Source organism: Thermobia domestica, chromosome 2, assembly GCF_964235325.1.
Source record: "Thermobia domestica chromosome 2, izTheDome1.hap1.1, whole genome shotgun sequence".
Taxonomy (NCBI): Eukaryota; Metazoa; Arthropoda; class Insecta; order Zygentoma; family Lepismatidae; genus Thermobia; species Thermobia domestica.
Genome location: NC_137455.1, coordinates 316,328,325 through 316,338,948, shown reverse-complemented (window position 1 = coordinate 316,338,948; position 10,624 = coordinate 316,328,325). Strand labels below are relative to the sequence as shown.

The following is a 10,624-nucleotide window of genomic DNA, read 5'->3' as shown; positions in this document are numbered from 1 at the left end:
GAAGAAAGTGGGAGGAAACGGGAGAACCCCAAGAAAACCCACGCACACGGTGTTTGTCCACCACAAAGTTCACTTGGCGGGAGTAGGGTTTGAACCCGGGACCCCATGCACCAGAGGTGAACGCTCTACCACTGAGCCACCGCGGCCCCCCACTATCCAGTGCAATACGTATTTATTTGGGTTCTACTGAATTAAGACCATATTCAACATTTAATAGGTATTGTTTCTTAGTATCCATAGTTGATGCACAAGTACTCTTATACATGTTACTCTAGTAGCTGATCAACACAAAAATAGGTCATTATGCATACAGATGTCTCTGCATGACGGGAGGAAGAATGTCCCATGCTCTTATGAAGTGGACACCAACACAGTAAATTCAATATCGTGAATGATACTTCGAATAAATTTACCTTCATTCCATTATTTATTAAGCAAACATTTCCACTTTACGAATACGATAACAATGGACTATTATATGATTCTAATTTTTCAGTACAGCGTCCTGTTAAAATCACTTTTCACCTTCTTCAAATGTCACACATGCATTCCTTCCTTATATCGTTTTAATTATGTCACCGTTGTAACGAAATAAAATATTTCGTTTCATTATTTTATATCAGTTCCCGAGCTTCTTATTTTATTCTAAATTGTTTATATCAGTTCTTTTCTCTTTCAAAATTCTTTATTCTGGTGTAATATACTTTTAAATTGTGATATGCAGTTAAAAGAGATTCAAAAGGGTAATTTACCGAACTATTAGGGAAATTTAATATATTGAATTTGCTACATTGCAATTAGAGATAGAGAAAGAAAGAAATAAAATTAAAGAGTTTATTATTTTATAATTGCGGGAAAGATTAAGTAACCTTTGTTGATGCGCGATTTCTGTTACTTTCATTACCTGTTTCTTCTATGATATTTTCATGTTGTATGCTTAATATTAAACAAAGTAATCCGGCATTTTTCGTTTTGTGCATAGTGATCGAAATCACACACCTACATGTCGGTATCACCCGCACGCGGCGGGTATTTCCGATCGACTATAGGTATTTACAATTTTATATATATATATATATATATATATATATATATATATATATATATATATATATATACATCGTGCTTGCTTACCCATTACTATCTTGGGGATTTTTAAGGACATATCAAGGTATGACCTCGTAATTTGTTTTTGTAAATTGTGTTCGTTATACTCAGCTCAGAGCTGTTTGTCTCCTAAACGATAGGAATCAGCCTCCTTTACTATACTTAATGTTTTACTAGGCTGCAGATTTTTCTCTTTCATTTGATAATTAATATAATATTTGTCGAGTCCGTCCAATAAAGAGCCATTTGAATTCATCATCTGTTCTTTAATTCTACTGTCATTCTTTTGTTCATAACAAAAATTGTATTAATTCACCGGTGAAGTTTTGAGTATCGAACGCAATTAGTAACCTATATTAATAGTTTGCGAACATATGTGTTTTTTTCTTTTCTTTGTAACCTAAACTATCCCTAAATTTACTTATGGCATGTTTAATTATTTACTTAAACAATTATTTATTGTAGTTGTTGAAAGTGTTGTTGAGTTTTGTTATCCACTTGAGGAATAAGCTGTTAACCCTACATTTTTCTCGTACTTGTATTTTAAAACCATGTGCCAAAAATACTCTATAATTAATTCATGTTTGAATCTTAGAGGTAAGACATCTACGAAGATAGATGTAATTGCTAATGAAATTACAGTATGATAGTTTTCTTTCATTTTCGGTTTTCGGAGTGGCTGGGACGCCGATGAAGCAGGTGAACCTGCGAAATCTCAAAAATTTATGGACATGTCATAGCGACAAGGATTGAATTGGAAATTATAAATCAATATTTCTAGGATTTTTTCTGTCATTACTCTTATGTACAGGCACTAGTCAAAATTTAATCAACCTTGTTTCGAAATTACAGTCCCTGTTGTTATAATCGTATGTTTATCTGTCTTATTCATTTAGCCTTCACGACAAATATATAGAAGATTGTCTGCATAGATTATTGATTTAGTCATCTTGCTTACTGGCCGCACACAAATGTAGTGATGTTAATGTCGTAATGAATAAGGTCGTTGTGTTATCCGGTCATCACAATGACAATCTCCCAGATAATCGATTAAGGAATAGGAGATATAATGTACGACAAGTCAAAGTTGGTACAGGAAGAGGCACACATGTTCATAATGTTGTCAGACCGACCTTTTGATTTATACTAACTCTAGAACTCGGAATAGCAACGGCCAGAACATCCAACTGAACAACGGCAATTATCACAGTAACAAAAGTAACGAAAATTATTAAATTTCTGCTAGCAGAGTAAGACGAAATTCACAAAATTTTAATCCATATTTCAGAAACAATTTTGGAAATTATCGAGGAAGAAATTTTGAAAATGTGTACCAAAGCCATAGTAGGTATCCAAATGATAATAACAGGAATTTTAATAGTAACTTCCCACATGGAAGGGACTATCGGTTCAATGATTACTAAATTCCTGATTCAAGGAATGAACGAGCTAATAGGGGACCGCAGCACTCACCGCCGATGCGAGAGAATAACTATACAGATAATTTAGATCAAATTTCAGTGCCGACTGTTAAATGGTAGTGGTATAGAGCCAGTTACTGGATCATCAATCTAAGTAGGACACTATACAGTTCACAAGGTATTGAGAAATAGTGCAGGTTTACAAATTTTGAGGGCGAAGACGCTGGAACTCAAAATTTCGAGAATCTAAAATTATTTAGTTGTTTTGAACAAAATCCTAAAGAATTGTTAGAGGATTATCCATTCTTACTATGATAGTATCAATAAACTAAGCGTAGTGATATATTTATCCTATGTGCATATGCGAGTATGTATTGTTTGAATATTTTTATTCATAGCTAAGGAATTTTGAGTTAATTTCGGCCAGGTTATCAAATATAATTTTGTATCCAAAATCTCGTAACTAACGAGAAGAAATGTAACGGAATAAAATATTTCATTTCATTATTTTATTTTCGTTCCCGAACTACTTATTTTGTTCTAATCAGTTCTTTTCTGTTTCGAAATTCTATATTTTGGTGTATTGTTTCATTAAATTGTGATATCCGGTTAAAATAGATTAAAAAGGGATATTTTCCGAATTATTAGGAAATTTAAGTAACCTTGGATGACCCGCGCAAATGAGAAAACATTATTTATTCCACGTTATGGACAGTGAGTTATGATTCGTCGAGTGGAATAAAAAAAACCGTGGGTAAGCGCACTTTACAGCAAGACATGATTTGGAAAGGATTCTTGTAGTAGATGATGACAATGCTCAAAAGAATTTAAGGTATTGAAACATAGTCAATATTGTGAATAAGTTCTAATTAAATTATCAGTAAACCACTCGGATATAATTTGTGCGATAATGGTGGTTAGTGTAGAGGTGGTACTTAGGGCTGAATAGATAAAGCCTTATTCTCTCTCGCTAATTTCTTACATCGTCCAAAATGGAGTGGTTCTGTATTTTGTTTTGATTTGATAGATTAAACGAAATTTTACATTATGTACATAGATACATATATAAGTATATGTATTAATCGAACGCTAATGTCAAAAAAAATTGCTATGTAGTGATGAACACAAATTGATAGTATATATATATATATATATATATATATATATATATATATATATACATATTAATAGCATATACATTTTAGAAAATAAAATCTTCACAGCATGAAAAGAATAATGATCAATGGCCTAAAGCATATTTCTTAAGAAAGTGGCAAAGTGTATATATTCATTTGAGCCCATCGCCCCTCATTCCTTTCTTTGGCTAATACAATAGTAAATATTTTATTCTATTGTTGAAGTTCTATGTTAATTTTCGCAGCTTAATCGATTTCAAAATTTTCAGTACTATTTTGTTTACTATCTCGAATGCCATGTTGGTGGTGTAGATTACCCGTATTTATTTGTTTGTTCTAATTTGTTTCAATACATCCAATTTACATACATATGGTAGCACTCGGAAATATTCTCTTCCATCTTCGGGGAGGGATAATATAGAACAATGACAGTATAGTGTTATTTAAAACAACCTTTTATTTAATATATTTGGTTTTTCCCCTTCCGGAAAATTATAAAATAGTAGTAAAGACAGTAATTGGATCATTATTGTGTAGTTAGCTTTCTATGCGCTTTTCTATTTTAGTTGCCATCTGATTTCCTTCCGTAACCTTAGTGTGAGTTAATGAGCAGGCCAGTATTGTTAACAAGTTAATTTACTGGAGTTCAACTCTGTACATTAGAAATAGTGATTTATACTTCCTCTATGATACAAGGGGGGCACATAATATTAATATACCTATGACGAGTAACCAATTCATGTATAGGATTAGTGAATTTGGGAAGGTATTATAAAATATCGACGAAATAATTAACCATGATGTTTGGATTTGATGCTGACTGGTACCATTTTCACATTTTATCGTTCAACCGGACTAGCATATCAGGGTGCCAGATTATTTCTGTCCTAAACTTTCTTCCCTCTTTATAACAATTACAGTAGTTGAAATTAATGGCACCACAAAGTTCGCATCCTTGCGTACTGCAGCGGTTGACAAGTTTTCATCTTATTTTACCTTGCCATCACTAACTTATTTTATTTGTTTTTTTATTTTTGAATATTTGTTTTTATATATGTGTCCTGCGATAGGAAAACAAAACGGTGGCCACTCTGTATATTTTATGGAATGCTAAACATTGCCTTTGTCAATGGCTATGTGATATATTGTGTGAACAAGATATCTCGGAATGAACAACCTTTATCACGGAAAGAGTCCATGAAAACTCTAAGCTCTACCCTGGTTGAGAATCAAATAAGAAAAGGTTTGGACATTCCAAATCTGAGGAGGTCTGTGAATACAATGTTTATGAAAAATCTTGGAATACGAGAGGAGAAAGTACCGATCACTCTGCCTGGCGTTAGAAAAACCTCCGTCCTCTGCCCTTCCTTCAAAAGAAGAAGGACAACAAACTACTGCTCAGTTTGCAGACGCTCACTTTATGGAGAGCACCGTGCAATGTGTTGTGTACAATGCAACGAATAAAACTAAAATACAGGAAAGGACATATATAAGAGAGAAACATGTTAACACAGAAACAACTCTTCAGTCTTTTCACAAGTGTGCTATTTTTGTAGAATGCTGTCTTTCCTAAAATTTACATCTGAACAACCTTTCGATTTAGCACAGTAAAAGCTGATTCATTGAAAGTAATGTTAATTTATTGAAGTAAACTTACGATAAAATTATAATAGCAATCAATGCATATATTTAACCAACAACTTTTAGTTAAAAATCTAGAAATCAGTCACACTAAAAGTATCCTATAAAGTAAATAAATAAACTATGATTATTATATTAGAAAATATTTATATATTTGAAAAAGTATATTAGGAAAAGTCAATAGCAAGGAAACAATGAGTTTTACTTCATGTTGTAAAATTTACGAATGTTTAGTAATAGTGCACTACAAAAACATATTAGTCTTCCCGTGTTAATTTATTCATCACTCTCATGCGGAAGTACATCCAACAGCAATCTCTTAAGTTATTTCTTATTGGCATTCTACAAATTGGCATTCCGCAGTAGTGCTTCTGGGATTTTTAATTTCTGAATTCTTTGAATATTGGTTTTCCTTTCCTTCCACGTTCACGTAATGTTAATTACATATAGAGTAATATTTTAATATGAAGAAAACAACTGTGATTTCAGATGACTATCAAAATTCTAGTAAATTAATTATAATGTTTTTATGATAGTATTCAGTATCAGGGTCGCTCCTCCGTATTTATTTTCAGATAACCGTAATTCTATATTTGTTCATCTTATGTTAATATTAATATTTGTATTTGGATTATCCATTAGAAATTTATTAATTATAATTTTGGGTGCTTAAAACATTCGAAGTAATCCGATTTGTACATTTCTGTGCGTAATGTAAACATGCCTCGAAATAAGATATCGGGTAATCAATTTGAATGTAAAATGAATGTTTGTATGCGAGCGGGATAAATTTAATTTGTATTTTTGTTTAATATACTAGTCAGAATGTAATTATTGCTTGGAAACTGTGTATATGTAATAAATGTGTCGCGACGTAATACAAAGATATTGCTACGTGTTTATTTAGAGAATTGACGCGTCAAAATATAAATGAAAGTAATGAGGAATGATTAATGAGATAATATGAAATAAACTAACTTTGAGTATATATATATATAAATATATTTTTAAAATGTAACGCAGCCAAAAAAGATTCCCAGCTTAAGTGCTTACTTGCCGCTACTAACATTGTGCGAGTGTTTCTATTAATGTAAATAATGACGCCCGAGGAGTTAATTTAGTCAAGTCGAAACTGTTTGAAGTATCTAAATTTTGTAGTGTATGAATAATGTGTGAGGCCCTTTATGCACAATACCTATAATAACACTAACATTATCAGGATTATCATACTAACACTTAGGTCATTATCAGATAGAATACAAGGTATAGTCTCAATCTACAGAAAATGATTTTTGTAAACACTGGGAATTTTCAAGCTAACCGATTGAGCCTAGTTAAGAACTCATGGAATTTGAATTCTATTATTGTTCGAATATTTTCTTAATTGGGTGTGCCTTTTCTTCGTTTGGTTTGGCAGAAACTATTGATTATTTACATTGGTTTATTTTGAATTTGAACCTGAAATAATATATAGTTCCTTTCTCTATTTAAACCCATTGGAGATTTTAACTTGGAGTTTGGACTTTACCAATATTTTGTTTGTTTATAATATCTGAAGATTATGTTTGGTTATAAACTTTGACGGTAGTATGTGATGTGAAAATGGAAATTTCTATCTTAATTTTATATAATGGACTGCCGAATCTTGAACGCCTACATAAAATTCATCATTAGTTGGATAATAAATATCTGAATCAGTCGTTTAAAATGTATAATGAGTCAGTGTTGCCAGTCACAATTGGTTTCGAATTTTCCAACCTCAATTAATTGACTTAAATTTGTTCATTCTTTTGGGACTAAAGAATTGAATAACTAACTGGGAAGTCATAAATACCTTTCTCCAAATTCGAAACCTAAACTAACAGTTACCTAAATTAAAACTATTGTGGTCTTTCATCCGGTATAATGAAGAAGTTTATGATTGATTCTCATGCAGTTGTGCCAAATGGTTAGCTTGCGCCTCTATTTAATGCAAACCTCTAATAAATGTACTTAATATTTTATTAGGCTGCAGACTTCTCTCTTTCATTTGATAATTAATATATTATTTGTGGATTCCGTCCAATTACCAGCCATTTGAATTCATGATCTGTTCTCTAATTCTTCTTTCATTTGTTTGTCCATAGTTAAAAATTGTAACTTACGAAAATTAAAATTGAATTTGCTCACCAGTGACCTATTATCAATTGAACATTAATTAGTAACCCATATGGATTGTTCGCGAACATATGTGTTTCTTTATTTTCATTGTAACCTAAACTATCTGTAAATTTGCTTAGGACATGTTGAATTATTTACTTAACCAATTATTTATTTTAGTTCTTGAAAGTGTTGTTGAGTTTTTTTGGTTTGTTATTCTCTTGAGGAATAAAATGTTAACCATATGCTTTCCTCGTAGTTGTATTCTAAAATCGTGTGCCAAAAATGTCCTACAATTAATTCACGCTTAAACCTTAGAGGTAATGTATCTATAATGTATCAATATTTAGTCAATCTTGTTTCGAAATTATAGTGCCTGTTGTTATGACATCATGCTCATTTCACTTTGTTGTACTAGGTATATCTATTATTATTATTATTATTATTATTATTATTATTATTATTATTATTATTATTATTATTTTGGTATAGTAGTAGTATTCTAAAATGTATTACGTAAGCAAATACATAAATTTCATTTATTCATTCATTCAATCAGAGTAAGAGAGAATTATATTATTTCGTTAGGCAGTTTATAATATGATGTGGTACATCAATTTTTAAATCACGCAGATTTGTAAAGAGTACCAAGGATGTAGTGTTAAGTTTAGTTAATAAATTAATTGACGATGCTATCTTTACTTCGAAGCGTGTTCTTTTACAACAGCAGGTAATTGAATTATTTGCACGCATACACATGACTACGCTCTACGTGCCGTCTGTGAAGGCATCTACCTCTGATTTGCTACCTTTCATCGCATGACTCTACTACTTATCATCACGTGACCCATCCATTCTCCCCATTTCACTCTTCATACCACATTCTACAGTAAACAAACAACGTACTCATGACATCACAGATCATTTGTCATCCAACTATTGCTCAGGCGACGACGTCAGCAAAACAACATGCCCGATTATGAGAATGATACAAGTCTACGGGTTCCATGGGAAATTTCCCACTGTCCCAGGATACATATGTTACAGGAATTGACCCACATTTGACCTTTCCAAAACTTTTTTTGACATCTTCTTCCATAAATATAATGTACAATCACGCAGATGTTTTACTTTCAACATGAAGATCATAAATACCATTACCATTTCTTTCTGGAAACATTTAGTAATTCATGAATTTTGCAACATGCATAAAATTACGTAATTCTCTACAATTGAAATTTTAACTATCAAACCTTATTTTAACAGTGTTCAATATCTCCCATACGCTCGACATTACATAAAGGTAGATTATCTTTAACAATGTTTTATCTCCAATGTAGTTTGAAATACATTAATTGAATTGTAGTTTTATAGTTTATTGAATATCATGTAAGTTCTATAAGTCTCTTATATAAATATTTCATCCGAAATGATACCCACTTAAGTCACTAATTTTAGAGCGTTTGTTACTATATTCTTATTTATTTCAAACCCATCGTATCCGACACTAAGAGGCTGTGTAACTGAATTGCCTCGTTCGTCTACACTGCGTTATTACCGTTTATGGTTTCCAAGGTTTGATTTTTTTGTGGTTCTGTAGCATTTTTAGTTTGAAACTTCAAATAGTAAATGTGGTCTAAATTCACGCCTAACATAGATTTCATTTGAAATGATATCACCTATTCAAAAGATTGTAGGACTTGTTCGTGTTTTACTATTATAAAATACGTAAAACGATCTTCTTCTGTCGCAGTTTGTTTTGAACAAGATTCCAGCTTTTCTGTTGGTTTGGAAAGATAAGTCAGGGTAAATGATTTGCTCTTCATATAGGGTTGCGGTCATATGCAACAACAGAATAAATTTTAATCATGTAGTATAAATCATTATATGGGTTTTCAGAATTGTATTTATCAGAATTGTTCAGATCCTTGCGTATTTGTTTAAATGACGAAAAGTCTTCAAGCTCTGAAGTTGTTTTCTGTTACTAAAGCCCACAAGCGTCACAGACATTTACATGGTTTTTAGTTGGATGACCTGTTGTCATTACATTGATTTTCGTTGGGGTTATTCCAATCATTCTAGATGAGAATTCGCCAAATTTTAGCTAAATATATTATCAACTTACTTACGATAGCACATCAACATAGAAAATGATGTGAGCAGAAATTAAACCCCGAATGATTGTAATTTTTATTAAGTAGTTTATTAGTTGTAAACTTATTATTACTAGTAATACGTTATATTCTTATATTTTTTTTTATTTCTTTATTCTTGTTAACAGGGAGACTTCGGCAGTCCTCTTGTTGTAATTGATGAAGGAAAATTAATACATCTCGGAGTTTTAGCCGCAATCGATGGTCAATGTCCGTCATTAAAACCTATGATTTATACACGAACGAATGCATTTCTGGACTGGATTGCTAACACTACAAACTTATCAATTTAAACTATTTCATAATAATATTCGTCTACAATTGTAATGTGTCTTATATCAACTCAATAAATATTTTTTGTAGTGTCTACTATGCAGAAAATAAATTTGGAAATGAGAAAAAGTATGAAAGATTTCGTAATTGTATGCTCAGCTGTGCATTATGTTATACTAATCACCTTTCGTCATCCTCTCCAAACTCCTTACCACCTACTTTCACAATATTGTTCTATTTCCATTTTTTAGCATCTTTACATTAATAGAGATATTGCAACGCACTATACTTTTGATACATCATATTCATTGTGTAAGAATGTGTACAAACATTGTGTAATGACTATAATGGAGAGAAATGAAGAAAACAAAAGTAATGTTGTGCTTGAGACAAACAGATGGCGTGATTGAATTATTAAAAATTTTGATCGGGCAATAGTATGTAGATTATTTTGTCGCCATCGCAAATTCTGTCGCTTTTTCACCAACTACCTTCGAACATCGATACGTCACCTCACGTACCTGTAAGAACAAAAATAGTTCCCCTCACCATGAACACCTTCTGCTAACTTTCTGGAAGGGCATGGATTACATTGGTGGGCCGTGAAGCTAAGAAGGTATTAAGTGCATTTTGAACCTGTATTATGGATTTGAACTGGCGTCCTCTAAGGTGATTGCCCAAGGAATGGAACAGGTGATAATCGGACGGTGAAATGTCCGGAGAGTATGGCCGTTAAAATAGTTTTTCCCATCCA

General features: G+C 31.9%; 1 protein-coding gene across 1 annotated transcript in view; it reads left to right on the top strand.

Moving 5' to 3' along the window:
* LOC145679845 (chymotrypsin-C-like) overlaps positions 1-9,958 on the top strand; it is a 236,492-nt gene extending 226,534 nt beyond the window's left edge. Inside the window, exon 6 of the mRNA XM_081750364.1 lies at positions 9,726-9,958. Coding sequence (XP_081606490.1) covers positions 9,726-9,890 — 165 coding nt within the window. The 3' untranslated portion in view covers positions 9,891-9,958. The remainder of the gene's footprint in view (positions 1-9,725) is intronic.
* The last annotated feature ends 666 nt before the right edge of the window (positions 9,959-10,624 follow it).